The sequence below is a fragment of the Ahaetulla prasina genome, chromosome 4, assembly GCF_028640845.1.
Source record: "Ahaetulla prasina isolate Xishuangbanna chromosome 4, ASM2864084v1, whole genome shotgun sequence".
Lineage (NCBI taxonomy): Eukaryota > Metazoa > Chordata > Lepidosauria > Squamata > Colubridae > Ahaetulla > Ahaetulla prasina.
In genome coordinates this window covers 136,900,572-136,921,631 of record NC_080542.1, presented here as the reverse complement: position 1 = coordinate 136,921,631, position 21,060 = coordinate 136,900,572, and the positions used below count along the sequence as shown (strand labels likewise).

Sequence of the window (21,060 nt, the reverse complement as noted above, 5' to 3'; positions counted from 1 at the left end):
TAGGAGGAAAAAAATTAGCAATGAAATGTTTCAAAAGTTTTTAAAAGCATGGAAGATATGGTTTATATGGTTTATGCTAAACAGATACAAATGATTTTGGGATATCCTACAGGTAGACCTTGACTTATGACCACAATTGGGATCAGAATTGCTGTTTCTTCTAAGCAAAGCAACTCTTAAGTGAATCACTGCAGGTGGTAAATGAATCTCATAGTCATTAAGCAAACTGTTTTTGTTTGTCAGAAATCAGCTGGCAAATCAGATGTGGTGATCACACAACCCCAGGACACTTCAACATCATCAATATATATTGGTTGCCAAGCACTTGAAATTTAATCACATGGCAGCACTCAAAAAAGCCAATGCAATCCTAGGCTGCATTAATAGAAGGATAGAATCAAGATCAGATGAAATATTATTATCACTTTATAAAGCCTTAGTAAGACCACATTTCGAATATTGCATCTAGTTTTGGACACCACAATATATAAATGTTGAGATTCTGGCAAGAATGCAGAAAAGAGCAACAAAGTTGATTAGGGGGCTGCAAAGTAAAACATATGAAGAACAGTTGCAGAAATTGGTATGCCTACTCTAGTGAGAAGAAGGACTAAGGGAAACGTGATGGCAGCATTTCAATATTTGAGGAACTGCCACAAAGAAAGGGTCAATCTATTATCCAGAGCATCACAAGGCAAGGCAAGAAAGTATGGAAACTAAAAAAGGAGAGAAGCAACATAAAACTAAAGAGGAATTTCCTAACGGTGAGAACAATTAACCAGGGAAATGGCTTACTTTCAGATGTTGTGAGTGCTCCCATCATTGGAGGCTTTTAACAAGGGCCATTTGTTTGAAATAGTATAGGGCAGGGGTGTCAAACTCAAGGCCCATGGGCTGTATCTGGCCCACAAGATACTTAGATCTGGCCCGCAGGGCCACCCTGGAAACAGCAAAGGACAGGCCTGTGTTGCCTCTGTCACCGACAATGGAGATCGGGAGGGCCATGTGCAGTTCTTCCAGGCTCCGTTTTCAGCTGCAATGGCTTCTTGCAGCCCTCTGCCAAAAAGGAGCTTGAGGGGCTATGTGCGTGCTCCTGAGCTCTGTTTTCGCTGACAGAGGGATGCAGGAGGCAGTCAAAGCTGAAAATAGAGCTTAGGAGCCCATTTTTGCTGGCAGAGCACTCGGGCACAGGTGCCCCCAATACGAGTGATATCAAGCTCACCAGGCCTCCTCTGGCCATGCCCCCCCTCGACTTCAAAAACAACCCTAATGTAGACCTCATTAAAAATGAATTTGATATCCCTGGTATAGGGTCTCCTGCTCGAAAAGGGTTTGGATCAGGGTGGGTTTCACTTATCTTTGCTACCGGTTCACCTGAACTGGGGCAAACCGGTAGCAATCGACCACTGGTTTGGATTAGAACAGGGGTCTCCAACCTTGGTCCTTTAAGATTTGTGGACTTCAACTCCCAGAGTTCCTCAGCCAGCTTTGCTGAGCTTTCCAACTCTGTTGTTCTATGTTCTAAGGATCCTCAACAGTTATAAGTGCAATAAATCACTTTTTTCAATGCTGTTATAACCATTGCTAAACAAATGGTTGTAAGTCAAGGACTACCTGTATAATTAAAGAGTATAATAAAAAGAAAGTAGATCTTTATATTAATTATGTGAGAGATTTCTGCAATGCAAATATAACACTGCCTTCTACCTGTGATTCTGTTTGTTAGAGACACTAAAATAAATTAATGCAAGACCAGCCAATAGATTCCTGATATGTTAAAAATAAAAACCTTGTCTGATCCAGTAGAAACATAATCTCTATATCTTTAAAGATGCAGCAGATACTCTGATGTCAAAAGCAGATGAAAGTAAAACCTTTTATGTTGACTATCCCTATAGAAGAGTACAGTCAGTCACTATGGTATAAAACTGAAAAAACATTATTTTCCTTTGGCTACATAAAAGACCTCCAGTTGGGAGGAAAGTTTAATCATCCTCCTGATGTCCAATTATGAAGCTTTTTCCCCCTACACCTCAAACAGCTTAGATGTGAGATCTGGAAAGTTCAAAGCAACAAAGCACAGCTTTATGAGCTGATTTAAGACAGGTATTTAGGTGACAGTAAAAGTAGTGCTATTAGCAAACTTTATGAAGCCTCAGTGACTTTAAGTTTCTTTCTGCATTGAGCCCATTTTGATTTATCTGGGTAGGTTTGTGGTTATTTCAGAAAGTTCAGGGAAAGTTGTAAAACAGAAATAGAAAAACTAAAATATAAGATAAATGGAATACAATGAAGCAGAATGCAAATATACCACCTGGAGGCACCATGTGTAATTTGGACAACCATATGTATTTTTAAATAAACAGATAAATGATATACCGTATATACTCGAGTATAAGCCGAGTTTTTCAGCACGTTTTTTGTGCTGAAAAACGTCCCCTCGGCTTATACTCGAGTATATACGGCTTATACTCGAGTTTTTTTTTTCTTCTTTTTTTCACATTATACCGGATGGTGCAAACTTGGCGGGCTTTTGCATTAGCGCGGGGAAGCCCTGCCGGTGCAGTGAGAGGGCGGGGCGGGGGAGCCGCCAGCCTTCTCGGCTGAGGGAGGGAGGCTTTCCCTGACCGGTAGCTGCCTCATTTCCCTCCCTCGGCTTATACTCGAGTCCCCAGTTTACCCCAGTTTTTTTGGGTAAAATTGGGGGCCTCGGCTTATACTCGGATCGGCTTATATTCGAGTATATACGGTAATTAAAAGCAATTTTATGCAAAGGTTAAGATGCTGGACTAGAACTGTGAGATCATCAGTTCAAGTCCTTCCTTAGGCATTAAAACTGAGTGATTTTTAACCCCTTACATAATATACTTATAATAGTGAGGATTAAATTCAAACATTAAATCCAAAACAATTGGTTACCTAGATCTATTACTTCTGTCTTAGCTGCTTTCTTTTGATTTGGGGAATCATACGCCTTTTTGAAATCACTGCTATGATAAGCAGTGATTTTCTCAGTGTTTTCTCCGTGCATTTACCTTCCTCCATCAGGTGAAAAATAGGATATTATTTTTCAAAACTATGGATCAGGGGTGAAATCCAGCAGGTTCTGGATAACCAGTAGTGGAAATTTTGAGTAGTTCGGAGAATCAAATACCACCTCTGGCTGGCCCCAAGGTGGCGTGCGATTGGAGATTTTGCAATATCCTTTCCCCAGGAGTGGGGAGGGAATGAGGATTTTGCAGTATCCTTCTGCTGGAATGGGGTGGGAATGGAGATTCTGCAGTATCCTTCCCCTGGAGTGGGGTGGGAATGGAGACTTTGCAGTATCCTTCTCCTCCAATGCAACTCAAACCAGGGCCACCAAGCCAAGCCCACAGAACCAGTGGTAAAAAAAATTTGAATTCCACTACTGCTATGGATGGATGTTACTAATACTTTTTGGATTCTACAGCTTGCTTTGCTTCTTAAAATATGTGAAAACACAGGAAGTTTTGAATAGGCTGATTTCTCGTGAAGCTTCTCTGCTGGGTTATCTTCTTCATATATTCATGCAGATCAGCCTTGCAGTTATAAATCATACCAGCCTTGTTTCAACCTAAATGAAGTCCATATACACGCATCCACAAGACATTCTGCCTTTTCCAGTGTTCAACCAATCACTTGTTTCCAAACGGAGTTACAGGGACATAATTGAGAGTCATAGCCATGAAATCATAGAATCGTAGAGTTGGAATGACCTACAAGGATCACTATCCGTTTACTATCGGTAAACCTATTAAACCATCCATAAGAGTGGTTTTCTAGCTTTTTGTTAAAAATTTAAAGATGGAGAACCCATAACCTCAATAAGCATATTATTCTATTATTGAAACAATGTAATTGTCTAGATTTTCAGTAACGTGATTAAGCGTATCACAGTAGTATCATTATTAGGTGTTAGATGTTATTAGAAGTCAATCCAATCAATGCTTTTTCTTGCAACCAAATACTATTTATTTTTTATTTATTTATTTATTTGATTTTTATACCGCCCTTCTCCCGAAGGACTCAGGGCGGTGTACAGGCAGAATAAAACCAACAAAGAACAATATACAATATACAAAGTTAAAATCAATTAAAAACTTATTAAATGAGCCTGAAAAATTTAAGAAATTTACCATAAAACCAAAAACCCCATTAAAATTGCTAAAAATTTGAGTTTAAAATTCCATTCAAGCCAGCCCCGCGCGAATAAAGAGATATGTTTTCAGTTCGCGACGGAATGTCCGAAGGTCAGATATCTGGCGTAAGCCCGGGGGGAGTTCGTTCCAGAGTGTGGGAGCCCCCACAGAGAAGGCCCGTCCCCTGGGGGCCGCCAGCCGGCATTGGTTGGCGGGCGGCACCTGAGAGTCCCTCTCTGTGAGGCGTGCGGGTCGGTGGGAGGCATGTGGTAGCAGTAGGCGGTCCCGTAAGTACCCAGGTCCTAAGCCATGGGCGCCTTAAAGGTCGTGACTAACACCTTAAAGTGCACCGAGAGGCCACAGGTAGCCAGTGCAGCCTGCGCAGGAGAGGTGTTACATGGGAGCTGCGTGCAGCTCCTCTATCACCAGCTGCGTTCTGGACTAACTGAAGCCTCGGACGCACTTCAAGGGAGCCCATGTAGAGAGCGTTACAATAATCCAAGCGAGAGGTAGCGCGTGAGTGACCGTGCATAAGGCATCCCGATCAAGGAAGGCGCAACTGCGAACCAGGCGAACCTGGTGGAAGGCCCTCCTGGAGCGGCCGTCAAATGATCTTCAAGCGACAGCCGATCATCCAGGAGGACACCCAAGTTGCGCACCCTATCCTTTGGGGCCAATAACTGCCCCAACAGCCAGCAGCGGTTGCAGCTGGCTGAATCGGGATGCCGGCATCCACAGCCACTCCGTCTTGGAGGATTAAGCTTGAGCCTGTTTCTCCCCATCCAGACCCGTCGGCCTCCAAACACCGGGACAGCACTTCAACAGCTTCATTGGGGTGGCCCGGGGTGGAAAAGTACAGCTGGGTGTCGTCAGCGTACTGCTGGTATCTCACCCCAAAGCCACTGATGATCTCACCCAGCGGCTTCATATAGATGTTGAACAGCAGGCGAGAGGATCGACCCTGCGGGACCCCACAAGTGAGGCCCCTCGCGGTGACCTCTGCCCCCCGTCAACACCGTCTGCGACCGGTCGGAGAGATAGGAGGAGAACCACCGATATCGGTGCCTCCACTCCCAATCCCTCCAACCGGCGCAGCAGGATACCATGGTCGATGGTATCAAAAGCCGCTGAGAGGTCTAACAGGACCAGAGCAGAGGAATAACCCCTGTCCCTGGCCCTCCAGAGATCATCCACCAATGCGACCAAAGCCGTCTCTGTGCTGTATCCGGGTCGGAAACCGGACTGGAACGGGTCCAGATAGACATCTTCATCCAGGTACTGGGGTAGCTGTCGAGCCACAGCACTCTCTACAACCTTTGCAACAAAGCGAAGATTGGAGATCGGACGATAGTTACTTAAAATAGCTGGGTCAGAGAAGGCTTCTTAAGGAGGGTCTCACCACCGCCTCTTTCAAGGCGGCGGGAAAACTCCTCCAACAAAGAAGCATTGATAATCCTCTGGAGCCAGCCTCGTGTCACCTCCTGAGTAGCCAGTACCAGCCAGGAAGGGCACGGGTCCAGTAAACATGTCGTGGCATGGAGCCTCCCCAATAACCTGTCCACGTCCTCGGGAGCCACAGGATCAAACTGATCCCAAACAGACTCAACAAGACGTGCCTCCTCTCCCCCGCTTGGATCATCCCAAATTCGGTCCAGATCGTCCCGGAGCTGAGCGATTTTATCGTATAGATAACCACTAAACTCCTCGGCACGTCCCTGCAAAGGGTCATCCCGCACCTCCTGATGAAGGAGGGAGCGGGTCACCCGAAACAGGGCGGCCGGGCGGTTATCTGCCGACGCAATGAGGGTGGAGGCGTAGGTACGCCTCGCCTCCCCCATTGCCACTAGGTAGGTCCTAGTATAGTATAAATCAATTATTTATTACTAAATAAATAAAGCGTTGGTAAGAGGAATTAAAACTAATTCTTACTATTCTTATCTAAATTAGTAAATTTGTCAGTATGAAAGAACAGCAATAAGAGATTTTAATTTTCAGAAGTTCTGGAAAAACTATTCCTATGTTGACTTACAAAAATGTTAATGAAATATCAAGAATTATCAATTAAAGAATTGTACTGCGATGCTAGGCAATCATTAGCACCAATCTAACACACCTACTTTATTCATAGACAAACTAGATTTCAAATACAGCTAGAAATGTTCTTGCTTTACAGGAGGAGAACTCTATTAATTCTTCTCAATGAACCTGAAATCTTCTTTGCAAAGTCCCAAATTCTTATCTTAGCTTCATGGAGAGGTCTTGGGAATGGGAAATAAAGTATAATTTTGAGAAAGAAACACTTTTCTTTATTTGCTATCTTTTTAGTACCAGGGCAAAAGTGAGTGAACAAAGGGAGATCAAAGAGTCCCATGGGAGAGGACAAGAGAAATAACAATAACCTATGAAATGTGTGTCATGACATCACAATTCAAATCTAGTAACATTACTGGTGACATAAGCATGAAGGACTGAAGAATGAAATCATGAAACCATCATGAAATCATGACACTTTTTGTCGTTTCTTTTATCATTATGATTAGTAACAGATACCTATGTCCTGGTTTGAAGTTATGTAGCAGTATTATCCAATTAATTGGATTTGAAAACAGTTTTTAAAAGCCAAGAAGCAACAAACTTTTTAAACTCTTGAATTTTGCATAAGCAAAATAATTCAAATGTCACCAGGCTCAAGGTTGACTCAGGCTTCCAAGGTGGGTAAAATGAGGACTCAAATTGTTGGGGGCAATAGGCTGGCTCTGTAAACCGCTTAGAGAGGGCTGTAAAGCACTGTGAAGCGGTATATAAGCCTAAGTGCTACTGCTATTGTGATGACAAATAAAATAACACTAATTCGGCATTACTTTTTCTTTAAATAAAAATAAGCATATAATCCCTTACAATCTAACAATTCTGCAAGAACTTTATGCAACTCACTTAAGAATATTCACATTTCAAGAGAAAGCAGTGATGAAGTATATAACTTTCTAATTAAAAAGTATCCTAACCTTTACCCTCCAAAGCAGGGGTCTCTAACCTTGGTCCCTTTAAGACTTGTGGACTTCAACTCCCAGAGTCCCTCAGCTAGCAAAGCTGGCTGAGGAACTCTGGGAGTTGAAGTCCACAAGTCTTAAAGGGACCAAGGTTGGAGACCCCTGCTCCAAAGCATTGGGCCTTAATTCTCAAGATCCATAACCTTCATACTCAATCACTGGTGAGGGTATTTGAAGTGTAACTCAATTAAACAACAGAGGGTTGGGTAAATCCTGTTTCTTGGTTGCTAATGGAGAAAATAGAGGGGCAATTTCCAGGCAAGCTTCAAGAAGGTCTTAAAACTTTTCTTAAAAAATCTGTACCGATTCTATGAATACTTCCCTATGTCAAGGTTCCAGAAAAACCTCTTCTGCATAAAAAAAACTCAGAAGCCATTGTCTTTCAGAGTTCTTTACTAGCATGAGGAAACTGGCACACGATGAGTGAAATTCCAGAACTTCCGGATTCTTTTCCCAGTTATACAAACCCCAAGAGTCCCACCCCCCTAACCCCTTTGCTGGTCACATGATTCCACGTTCTCCCAGTTCATTCGAATATCTTCTCTCCACTCCTCCTGCAGATGTGAACACCATCCGACCTTGACCGCTTGAAGAATGTTACCATATCCCTCAACCCCACTTCTTCCCCTCAGGGGAAAAATGTGGCAGCGTCTGGAACCCTAAAGTCTAGTATGGTTTCCAGGCCTGACACCCTAAGCAAGGTGCTCATCAAATTAAACATCAGTACTTTTGATCTTCAGTTGTGAAACTGCTGTCCAGATGCAGTTATATTAAATATGTCACAGAGATAAGTTTGAGCCTGTTTGATCTAGTGATCAAGGGTACAGGATTAAAAGCTGGGAGACCATGTCTTCTACTCCAGGGGTCTCCAACCTTGGTCCCTTTAAGACATGTGGACTTCAACTCCCAGAGTTCCTCAGCCAGCTTTGCAGGCTGAGGGACTCTGGGAGTTGAAGTCCACAAGTCTTAAAGAGACCAAGGTTGGAGACCCCTGTTCTAGTCCTGTTTTAAGCATGAAGCCAGCTGGGTGAATTAGGATCAATCATTCTTTCTCAGCTCTTAGAAGAAGACAAGAGCAAACCATTCCAACAAATTTGTCAACTCTTCCAGAAATATTCAGTGACCCAAAAAGAGGGTGATGTTCTCATTTTCAGAGTTGGTGGAACCACAAAAGCAGAAAGGTGTGATTAGGGCAACTTGCCCCGCTGTAGGACAACACAAAAGAACATGGAAGACTGTTTCTACTGCAAACAGTGCACAAAGATAGTCACTCTTGTGCCAGGGTGCCATTAAAACTTTATCCTCGCAACATAGATGGAAAAATATTGAGAGGCTTAAGACTTTATAGGGAGGATAATAATTTTTTTGCACTATATTGTATCATTTAAAACATACAAAGGACGGTTGCTGGAATTGGGTATGTCTAGTTTAATGAAAAGAAGGACTAGGGGTGACATCATAGCAGTGTTCCAATATCTCAGGGGTTGCTACAAAAAAGAGGGAGTCAAACTATTCTCCAAAGCACTTGAGGGCAGGACAAGAAGCAATGGGTAGAAACTAATCAAGGAGAGACACAACCTAGAACTAAGGAGAAGTTTCCTAACAGTTAGAATAATTAATCAAAGGAACAACTTGCCTCCAGAAGTTGTAAAATGTTCCAACACTGGAAGTTTTTAAGAAAAGATTGGATAACCATTTGTCCAAAGTGGTGTAGGGTTTCCTGCCTAAGCATGGGGTTGGACTAGAATAGAATAGAATAGAATAGAATAGAATAGAATAGAATAGAATAGAATAGAATAGAATAGAATAGAATAGAATAGAAAGGTCCCTTCCAACTCTGTTATTCTGTCTCCCCAACAGGTCTTCTGCATAAATATCTAGGTTTTGCCTATCAAATATTAATGCTAAAGACACTTTCTTTCAGCTCAGGCCAAGCTCACTCAGATCTAAGCATAACCATGTAGTAGATTCATTCTCATATTATCTTGCAGCCCCATGCTCCAAAGAGCACCAACCTCCTATTTTAAGCAACAGCTCCATTTTTGTTCTTTTAGAAGAGGACAATGCTGCAATCCACTCCCTAATGCAAGTGGGCTTGAATTAGAGCTTCATGCTCTTTTTATTTCTGCAGTGATGAGAATGCTAGTCATCGATTAGCAAGCAGCAAAACTAAAATTGTTGCCTTCTTTAAGAGATTTCTTATTTAATTATGGCCAAAATCTATATGAAGCCTATTCTTCTGGTTCCAGCCATTGCCACTCTTAGAAAATTCATCTTTCATGCTTATCGAATTAAGGGTTTCAAATATTTGACCATATCTTCCCAAGCCTCAGAGACCTAGAATCAACAACAAAACAGCCACTGCCAGTATTATTCCAGTCATAAATTTCCAAGCTCAGTTCTGCATTTTATCAATCGTAATGGCAATGACTGTATTCCTGCTGAAATAAACACATTCTGAGCAGAGTCATTATCCACATGTCATATAGCATGCAGATTAGATAAATCTTGATTATATTCCCAAACAAGAATTCATTTATTACTAAAACATAAATAATGTACTTATGAGAAGAGTTTAAAATCCTGACCTTCTCCTATCTGCATGTTCCTCTTTTACCTCTTGAATAACTATTGTAGATGGTGGAATTTCTCAATCTTCTCTCTTTATAGCCTTCTTTCTAAAGCTAGAATCCTCCAGATGTATTGCATTTCAACTATAGGACACAGAAATAGATCTGGCAGGAAATTTATGGGAGCAGAAAATCAGCACATTTTGGTAACATCTGGATAACTGATATTGAACAATTTCATCCAATCTCATCATCACTGTCATGACCACATTGGCCATATCCTGTTGTCTATGTAATCTCATTCTTCTGAGATTTCATCCACTCTCTCCAGTTATTTCTCCAAAATTTGGAAATATATCCATTCTTCCTTTCAATTGTTTGTCTTCCTGATTATCTTCCTCTGTTGTTCATCAAGCATTACTCTTGTTCAATAGTTATCCAACTGGAAAATTGTTGGGGTTTTTTTTTTAACAACAAAGACTGCAGAGATACAGTATCTACAACAGAAACTTATGACTTGTGGGAATGTGATCCAATTGTTGCAAAAGATCCTAGTTAAAATTATTTTTTTAAAGAAAAGCTTTATCATTAAGAATCAATCGAGAATATTTGATCCTAGAAGGATCAGAGACAATGAATGTGGCAGTTTATGGTGTATCAGAAGCCGTTGTATAATTTCTGTAAATGACAGATTGTTAACAGAGGGCTTTAAAATCTAATCTTGCTGCTGGCTTTATCTGTTATCCATGTTTTATACACACAAGCATACACACACACACAGAGTATATCTAGTAGATAGATGTCAAGTCAAATTGGTTGGGTAAGCAGAATTGTAGATCATAAATTGTGGAACTATTTCACAATATTTGAAATAAATATATTTATTTCAAAAATATATATTTACCTAGTATTCAACTACATGAAACAATCCATGTGTATGTGAGGTTGTTGGCTTTTTTGCTTTATCTTGTTTTTTTCCTATATACATTTTTTCTTTTTTTAATGTCATGTTTAGTTTTGCTTTGTTCTTGTATTTGTTTTTTTCTTTTTTTTTTTTGGAGTTAACGTTGTGAATAAAATACAACATTTATTGCAAAAAATATTTAAAAACACATTTTAGCTATTTAACAATTTTTTTGTCATTATCTTGAAACTTTTAATCTCAGAACTGCACTCCAAAATCAGTCTTACCAACTGGAAATCCATCTTCTTCATCCTGAACACCTGTTGTCCCATTTTCCACAACATCACTTCTCAACTCTTCCATCCTTGCTGTTCAAAAGCTCTCCAGAATCCAGTTCCTTAAATAGCTGCACATGTTCATTATTTGATTTCCCCAGACAGAGAATAGAACAACTAAAAGAAGCAGTGCAACAGGGGTGTCAAAATGGATTTTTTCAAGGGCCAGATCAGCATTCTACTTATCCTCCACGGGCCAGCCAGGTGGAGGAGACGGGACGGACACCTCCTGCAGTACCCTGCTGGCCGAAACGGCATGGGGGCCACATGCAGGGCCCCCTCTACCAGGGTAAAATGCTCCCAATCCTGTAGCGATGGCAGTGGGTGGTTCGGAGAACCGGTAGCAAAAATCCCTGCCCCTCCCCTGCCCCAGCTGAGCCTTGTGATAATCAGAGGGTTTTTTTTTTTTACTTTTAAAAGCATTTTTTCTTCCACCAAAATAATGCTTTTAAAAGCCTCTGATGATCGCGCAGCTCAGGGGGGATCGTCATAACCCTTTCAAAGCATTTTTTTCTACAACCTCTTCAGGTGGAGAGGCTGTAAAAAATGATTTTAAAAGGCTCCTCTGGCGATCCCAGCTGAGTTGCCTGATCATCAGAGGCTTTTAAAAGCATTGTTTTTACTTTTAAAAGCATTTTAAAGGTATTTAAAAAGCATTTTAAAATGGTTTTAAAAGTAAAAAAAAGTTGTCCCCACACCCATCTAGTCACATTACTCCCCCCACCAAGCCATGCCCACAGAACCAGTAGTAACAAATTTTACATTTCACCCCTGCCCTGTACCCCATTTTCACTAGCAGAGGCACCGTGGGTCAGTCCTTTGCTATTTCCAGGTCAGTATCACAGACCAGATCTAAGCACCCGTGGGTCATATCTGGCCCATGGGCCTTGAGTCTGACAACCCTGCGGTACAAGATCAGAAGATATGGAGAGACTTGGCCTATTCATAGAATTGCCAAGAGTTGGATATGACTGAATGGATAACATCCAAATCATCATCATCATCATATTTATGAAGTAGTATTGCTTCTTCCTACTCTGTCCGTGACTTCTTCAAATATTGAAATGTACTTTCCTCTTTGATACAGTATGTTAATTATGCTAATTTTAAAAAATGCTATGTTCTTCTCAAAAGCTTTTTTGTGATCTCCCAGTTTTGGCAATAAAATAGCTTATCACCTGTTTTATACTTTCATTCCCAATACTTTCCTTGTGACACTTGTGTGATTTGAGTAGTCTTCTTAAATCTTTCCGTTCCACCTGTCTTTAGTTCACCAGATTTTTGCTTCTAAAAATTTTCTTTATTTTTTTCTAATAGTTCGATTGCGCCTTTAAATGATATATTGTTGCTTTAACCATTGCTAAATATAACCCCCCCCCACTTTTAAAAAAATCCCTCAGAGTATGGCATTTTTCTCATTACCAAATTTTATTACACAGGATTGTTACAGAAAATAATTTTGTAAAAATGAATCATAAAAAGATAAACATTATTTCCACACAATAGGACAAATGCTTGTTGTCTTTATTTTTTCCTGGAGTTTTAATTTCCCAATTAAATAAAAAAAATAGTTTTATAGTTGAAACTGAGATTGTTGTGGTTTTTTTTACTTCCAAGGAAAATGAGTTGCAAATCAGTTTAGTGCACAGACTTTTATAAAACTAAACAGGAAAAACTATATTCATCCCACTTATTATCTTCAATTCATATTCAATAGCAGAGTAAGATAAATAAAAATACCCCGAGATACTTCAATCAATTAAAATATACCATCAAAAAATATCCAAATGCATTATGTATTTTTCTGAAAAAATGCACCCTTTCATATGATCTAAGAAAGATAATCTGAGGTCAATTATAAATGAAGCCATGCTCAAGATCTTCCATAAATTGTCTGTCCATTCTTTTTGTAAAATGTCCTCCTTAATTCTTTTAAACTGTAGCTTGAAACATCCTGTAAATAATCCTAGCTTAATTCCAATTAGCTTATCTTTTTAGCCTAGAAAACAAACATTAAATGAATTATTTCAGTGTGCTTTGAACAACAATAGAACTTTGAACAACAATGTATAAATACTGATCCATTTATCTGTTCAAGGACAAAAAGCTGAATCAACTTGCTCTTTCATAAAAAAAAAAGCTTAGTTTATAAAGATAGTTATGAAACTGCAGGTTCTCCAATTTATTCATAAAAAGGAATGGTGTTTTTCCCCCCAATATACTGGAGTATATACAACAATAACTATGAATCAAAAGTTTGGTAAATGATATATGATATTTGGATCTAATAGACCTTTGTCAGTCTTTTTTAGGCATGTGATTTTTTTTAATGGAAATGACAAGATTCATTCATGAAAATCAGTTATCTGCTTACTCTGGGCAGTTTTAAGCTAGGCCCATGCATTGCAGTTTATGCTTAATGGGGATTGTTTGATTTTATTGGGTTATGTGAATACAACAGAAGTTGCAAACCATAGTTTCTGACTCTGCTTGTTCTATGAACGCAAGCAATTGTGTCTTATACAATGATCCATAGTTAAGAATGTGTGAAGCCAATCATGAAAACCTGTGTAGGGGTTATTCTTAGACTATGATAGGAAGATTGAGTTTCAGGTTTCCTGTCAATCAATGAAGGATTCGGGGCCAATCAACTCTCTCACAGCCCTATCTACCTTACAAGGCTGTTGTGGGAGAAAATAGGAGGTCAAAGCACTATATTCACTGCCTTTTGCTCCTGAATTAAAGGTTTTAATAACTATATCCTATCCTGTTTTCCCCGAAGATAAGACATCCCCTGATAATAAGCCCAATCGGGCTTTTGAGCGCAGGGCAATAAGGCCAAGCGCTTATTGTAGGGTTCAAAAAATATATAAGACGGTCTTATTTTCAGGAAAACATGGTATCTTTCACATATATATACAAAGACATAACAATATGGACATATATAGAAAGATATGCTCCTTTCTAGGGTTATTTTAAAGTCAATAAAGTAGAAACATGGAATATGCTGAATGTCGTGGAAGAACAACCTACAAATATAGGAACCATTTAACCAAATTATTTGCCCACTTAACTTTTTTGACACTTCATTCCCAAACATACACACTCCTCCCTTCACACACACACACACACACACACACACACACACACATCCAAATATGCTCTGTTAGCAAGATCTTCCTGTGGAATCTTCAAGATAAAGTATATTATTTTATAAATTAGATGAACCTGATTTGTTAGATTAATGTTAAGATTGCAGTTAAAATCTAGGATTACAGTTTGAAAATGTCTAATTCCTGGAATTCAATACCAGAAGAATCAAAGAGCTGAATGAGTGAGACTTTTTTTAAAAGATTAAGAGTTAGCATTAAGAACTATTTAAAAGGAAAGGAAGCCTGAAGATATGTTTGCTGAATATTCCAGTACAACTATATTTGAAATTCTCTTAATTTAGGGAGATAATTTAGTTATTACTGTCTATTAAATCTGATTTTGAAACATTTCTTACAGTAGCACAAACAGTGATCATTAAAGAGCTCAACATGTGGCTGGATTGTTAAATAAGATTTCAGTCGGAAGATAGAACTTGTCAAAACTCTAGCAAGTTATATTTGGTTTCATAAACCACTATAGCTAAACTCACATAATATTAAGTTATATGCCACAATATACAAAATACTGCAGCTATTTGTGCACTGTAGAAGCCAAAATCACACTATATTACAGCACATCACAATTCATAAATATGAGCATCAGGAATTATTTGACTAGAAAGTCTGAACTCCACATGAAAAAGGTAACAAGGACAGAAAGAAAGACCCATGAATGGAATATATATACAAGTATGAAGTTTTCATCTCATTATAAGGATAATTAAGTTACAGAAGTGACATTACTTAGTTTGGTTAAAAAATGGAATAATCACCTGGCAATATGCTGACTCTCCAGTGGAAATAGTGGGTGGCCCAAATGATTCCACATTGTAATATGATTTTATTTCTATAACTTGTCTTTGAGTTGAGTATATCAGACAGGTTTCATGCCAGATTTAATTCAGGAGAAAAAGTTCTGAATGGACAAAGCAATGGCAAAATGCATGAAAGAAGCACTCAATGTGAGGACGGTTTAGTGAATAATCATTTAGTAAGGATCATTTATAAGAGAATGGAGTCAGTAGGTATCTTTAGCATTCTCAGATTATTTATAACATCTGACAGAAGTGCAGTAAAGCCTTTAGATATAGATGCACCCCTTGAAACCAGTATGGCATTTAAAATTAGTGACTGTAATAGCAAATTAGTATCCCAATGAGTCTGTTTGTGTGAATTACGGTATATTTCATGAAGGTGACTTTTTAATCTTCAAATGCACCAAAAGGCTCTTATTCTTAAAGCAGCTGGTTTAGGCCTTTTTTGAAAGTATAATGACAGTGTCAAGACAGAACATGCTTTATGATGATCCTGGTGGACTTTTAAGGGTTTGAAAGTGTGTGCATAATTAAGACCCCTTATTTCATCTAGCAGGTGTGAGAACTGGGGAAGGGGGTAATACAGAAGGGGGCTGCTGAGGAACCTGAGATGGGCAACATCAGAAACAGGTTGGGTTTCACCAGGAGCTACAGGCAGGTAGGAAAAGGTAAGGGAACCAACTGTGAAAAGGGGAGGTGAGTGGAGGGATGAATTGGTTTCTGATTATAAGAAGTTAAACTGGGCATCGTGGACCTCTGGAGGAATTGGGGAGGGGGCAGGTTAATTATAAAGGGGAGGAATAAGACCTTGGAGACAAAGGGGGGGGAAGAAGGGACGCTTCCTGGCCACGATGTCGAAGGCAGGAAAGATGTCAGGGGCCTGCGGAGAAGCTTCGGCGCGCCAACTAAGATCAGGCTGTCCGGGCTCCCTTCTTCTCCCCGCCGCAGCCGCAACTGGCTCTCTTCGGATGTCCAAGGTGGCGGAGCCCCTTCCCATCCCCTCCGCAGCTACTTTCCCGCCGGCGGCCGGGCAGGCGGCCTGAGCTCACCTGTCAACGTCCCTTCCCTGCCCTCTCCGGCTTCTCCTGCGGTGGCCGAGGCTCCTCCCGCCCGGTTTTCGGCCGCGCGCGCCGCGTCTCGCCCGCCCGCCCGCCCGCAGCGGCCGGAGCTCGCCACTCACCGAATTTGGCCTCGGCCGCAGCCGCGGCTCCGGCTCCAGTGTGCAAGAGGGGTCGATTCCGGGCGACGAGGAGGAGCAGAAGCAGCTGCTGCAGCAGGCGGCCAGGCAAGCGGGAGCCGAGCGACCCCATAGTCATGCTTGGCCCATGGCAAGTGCCCGCGGCTGCCTGGTACTGGACCCGAACTCCGGAGGACCACTTAGTCCATGCGCGCCTCTGCTCGGGTCGTCGCTGGGCAAGGCTAGCAACGCCACCCGGCTCCGGTGTCTCCAAGACCCAGGACAGCGACCAGCGCCGTCCCTCCCCCGCCTCAGCCCCTCCCTCTTTCCTTCCCCCTGCAGGCGCCTCCTCCGCTTCCTAGCCCCAAACGGCCGGCGAGCTAGGCTGCTCCCGTCGCCCCGCGGCTGCCTGAGCCGTTCCTTTCCGAGGCGGTAGAGGGGCGCGGGTCTCCCGACCCCGCCCCAGCTCCCAGCTTCCTTTCCCCGGCTGAACTGCTCCAATTCGAGGCGCGGGTGCAGAGAAACCCCTTGACCAAAATGGAAGCGCCGGCTCCAGCACTTTCGACCATGCCTCGACTTGGTAGCCCTCGCCCCTGTCCCTCCCGGCTGGCCATACCGGGGCCTTCGGTTGAGGAGCCCACAGCTCCGCTCTCGCTTCCTGTGCCTCCCTTCCCCTCCTCACCCCACCCAAGCCCTGGACCTGTCTCCGCACTCTTCTTGCACCCTCAAAATTGTACCGCACGCCCCTAAAGTGTAAAGCAAAAGACGGAGTGCCTTCCTGCTGCCTTGGATGGGACTATTGTACATAAGCACCATTTTGTTTCTGGAAAACACGTTCGGAAAGCCGGACATCAGAAGCGCGAGTAGCGCTTCTCTACTCCATGTGTGAGACTCTGCAGAGAAGCAGGCTCGGCACTTCCTTAGTCCCTCCTCCTTGCTGGTGCAACCTAGAAGTAGGAAGATGCGACCCGAGGATGCTCGCAGCGTCTGGTCAGAAGAAGTCAAGCTGTGGAGCTGGCAGTGTGTCGGAGCTCTCCTGGTTTTGATCCCCGTTCTTTGATTCTGCAAAGAGTACACCGCTGTCATGTTTTGCAGCCTCCTCTCCAAGAAGTTATTGGGCGTGAGCGTTTGATGTCCTGGTAGTGGCCATCACCTCTTCAACTACCAGCCAATGAATACGTGGATGAATGAAACGCCTGGATTGCACTACCTGACTCTGGTTTCTTCTCCAAATCCCCAAAACTTTAACCTTAAACTGTCTACTGTTGACCTCACCCGATTCCTAAGAGGTCTGTAAGGGGCCTGCATAAGAGTACCAGCTTGCCTACTGTCCGTTCTAGTTTTTTTTTTTTATTCGTACCCTTTTCATTTGTTTATAATTATGTTTACACTTGTATCTACATGCTTGACGAGAATACATGCTTGATGAAAATAAATAAATAAAATACAAATTAAATACAAAATAAAATAAAATAAAAATAAAATAAATAAAACTTAGCAAGTTCCACCACAGAAATGTTTGTTCAAAAATGTAGGACATCAAAAATGTAGAACATCAAAAGTCATTATTAAACTTTTAATGTGGCATAAAGGTGGAAAATAGATCAAACTGAAGAAAGAATCTCTGACCAATTACATCTCATGTGATTTACAAAGGAAAGGTAAATATAAAATCAGACTAGACTTTGACTCAGCTCTGATCGCTAGGCAATAGATGTCTATTTAGCAGATTTGAGGGCGAGGAAGAGGAAAATTATGGAGAAACTGCAAGCTCCTTTTACCACACTCAGCTTAAATTTCTGACTACTAGCTGTGTGTAAAACTCCAAGCTATATTGGTAATGCAAATCTAAAGATAAGCCATTTTAAAATTCAGTCACTCAGGAGTCAAGTATGTTTTGAATCAAATTTAGTTCTATGTCTATACAAAATATGTCTATGCAAAATATGAAAATAGCTTTCATCGCTTCACAGTACTTCCCAATCTAATTGGGACCTGGTGTGATTACCTGGTGTTCTCCCAACCAACCATTACCACTTCAGCCCAGTGCTGTCACCTAGTGGCCAGAAGTACCTCTGATTTAAAACCTGACAAGTGAACCAGAAGCCCTAAGGATGCTTCCCGGCATTTTATATAATCAGATTATCAATACTTGATAGAAAACAGACTGCAAGAATTCACTATCATATTGAGTGTTTATGAAAATCAGTTACTGTAGAAATTATCTCCTGGGTCCGTCTGTGGTTGTTTAAAATATCAAGAAAGGAATATGAAAAATTCCAAAATGTGGTTAACTCATGACCTAATAATTTGTCTCACCTGCATTTGCCTAACCAACCTCTTTCCACCATCATCACCCTCCCAGTTTAAAACTATTCTGCACAACTGATGAAATAAACTACAGCTTAGAAAAACCTCCTTATGGCTCTTAATAAAATGTGTTTGTTGGAAAGGATGCTACCAGACTTCTGATTTTTCCAGCTAAAAATCCTCCTCCTCCTCCTCCTCCTCCTCCACCACCACCACCACCACTTAAAAAAGGGAAGAGGCAGTTCTGGCAACACAACTAAAGCCTCCTCCCCTATTTATATATGTCACAAGAGTCACCTTTGATTTTCTTATTGGTACCCTGCAGACATTCTGAACTCTGTAATATTAGAAGCAAGGATTTTATTACCTGGTTGATAGTAGACAAATAAAAGAAATGGCTTATTTTATATTCTAAGCCATGTGTGTCCAACCTTTTAGTTTGCCTGGGCCACTCCCGAATAAAGAGGAATTGTCTTGGGCCACCTATAAAATATGTAATATAGTTAATGTATATAAATCACAAAAAGTTAAAACTTCGTAATCTTGCATATAGTCCATAGATCTCAGATTGGACACATCTGTTCTAAACTGTAGAAAGTTAGTTTTATTTGGAGCCTGATATGACTTAAGTTAAAAGAAGTGTAGAGGAGGTACACTTACTTATAAAGTAATAAAGGTGAGATAAAAATCTAGCAAATAATTAAAATTATTACAATCCTGCCTGAAAATTTTCAGAACATCCAGTTGGCCAGTATATAGTAAGTCCAGCCTTTTTTTTTTGCAGTTTTTGAATTATAGAAGCTCTGTAAATCATCTATGAAAGCCTGAGATCATATGAATCTATCCAGAGCCTTTCCTCATCACATTGCACTCTTCCAGTACAGCAGGAAGGTCAAAAAAGGCAAGATGGCAGCAACAATTACATGAACCTGTTATGAAAGCATCAACTTGGCTTTCTTGACACCATCCTTGTAGACACCCTAGCATCAAAATAGGTTTCAAAATAGGAGCCAACCAAGTTGAGCATGCATTAAAAGATATGCATTAAAAGGTTTACCCAAGTCATGTTTGAATTCTAATTCTCATTCTCATTCTCCTCCTCCCCCCTCCTCCTCCTCCTTCTCCTCCTCCTCCTTCTTCTTCTTCTCCTCCTCCTCCTCCCCTTCCATCCTCCCACCATCTCCCATCATTTCCTCCTATCTCTTCCCTCCTCCTTCTTATTTATTTATTTATTTATTTATTTCCATCAAGCATGTATTTTATGACAGATACAAGTGTAAACATAATTATAAATACATGAAAAGGATACAAATAAAAGAAAATATTTGGACAGGGACGGTAAGCACACTGGTACACTTATGTACGCCTCTTACAGACCTCTTAGGAATGGGGTGAGGGATACAGTAGACAGTCTAAGGTTAAAGTTTTGGGGATTTGGGGAAGAAACCACAGAGTCAGGTAGTGCATTCCAGGCATTGACCACTCTGTTAAAGGTAAAGGTAAAAGTTCCCCTTGCACATACGTGCTAGTCGTTGCCAACTGTAGGGGGCGGTGCTCATCTCTGTTTTAAAGCCGAAGAGCCAGTGCTGTCCGAAGACGTCTCCGTGGTCATGTGGCTGGCATGACTCAACACCAAAGGCGTACGGAACGCTATTACCTTCCCACCAAAGGTGGTCCCTGTTTTTTCTACTTGCATTTTTATGTGCTTTTGAAACTGCTAGGTTGGCAGAAGCTGGGACAAGTAACAGGAGCTCACCCCATTACACGGCAGCACTAGGGATTCGAACCACTGAGCTGCTGACCTTTCGATCGACAAGCTCAACGTCCTAGCCCCTGAGCCACCGCATCCTATGACTACTCTGTTACTGAAAACTCTGTTTTCTGCAGTCTAGTTTGGATTGGTTTACCATGAGTTTGTATCTGTTGTGTGCTCTTGTATTGTTTTGGTTGAAGCTGAAGTATTCATTGGCTGGTAGGACATTGTAGCAGATGATTTTATGTACTATGCTTAGGTCAGACCGAAGACGGCGAAGTTCTAAGTTGTCTAAGCCCAAAATTTTGAGTCTGGTGGCATCAGGTATTTTGTTGCGAGCAGAAGAATGGAGGACTCTTTTTGTGAAATATCTCTGGACTCGTTCGATTGTATTAATGTCTGATATGTAGTGCGGGTTCCAGACAGATGAGCTGTATTCGATTGTTCTGGCAAAAGTTTTGTTTGCCCTAGTTTGCAGTTCAATATTACCGGAGAAGAAGCTAGGCACAGTTAGGTTAACAACTCTTAATGCTTTTTTAGCAATGCTGTTACAGTGAGCTCTGGCATTTAGATCATTTGAGATGAGTACTCTAAGGTCTTTGACAGAGTGAGGGTCGTCTGTTAGGTCGTATCCATCCAGCTTATATTTTGTGTTCTGATTTTTTTTTTATCCAGTGTGTAAAACAGAGCCTTTGTTGGTTGAGATTTGGAGTTGCCAGTTGTTTAACCATTCTGACACATAGTCAAGGTCTTTTTGTAGAGTAGCAGCATTGTCAGTGGTGTTGAATAGTTTTACATCATCCACAGAGAGAATGCAGTTGCTTATTATATGAT

At 41.2% G+C, this 21,060-nt stretch overlaps 1 protein-coding gene across 1 annotated transcript in view; it reads right to left on the bottom strand.

Moving 5' to 3' along the window:
• The window catches only part of PTPRN2 (protein tyrosine phosphatase receptor type N2), a 925,005-nt gene extending 908,555 nt beyond the window's left edge, over positions 1-16,450 (bottom strand). Inside the window, exon 1 of the mRNA XM_058179748.1 lies at positions 16,167-16,450. Within this exon, the coding sequence (XP_058035731.1) occupies positions 16,167-16,302 (136 nt within the window). The 5' untranslated portion in view covers positions 16,303-16,450. The remainder of the gene's footprint in view (positions 1-16,166) is intronic.
• Between the last annotated feature and the right edge of the window lie 4,610 nt (positions 16,451-21,060).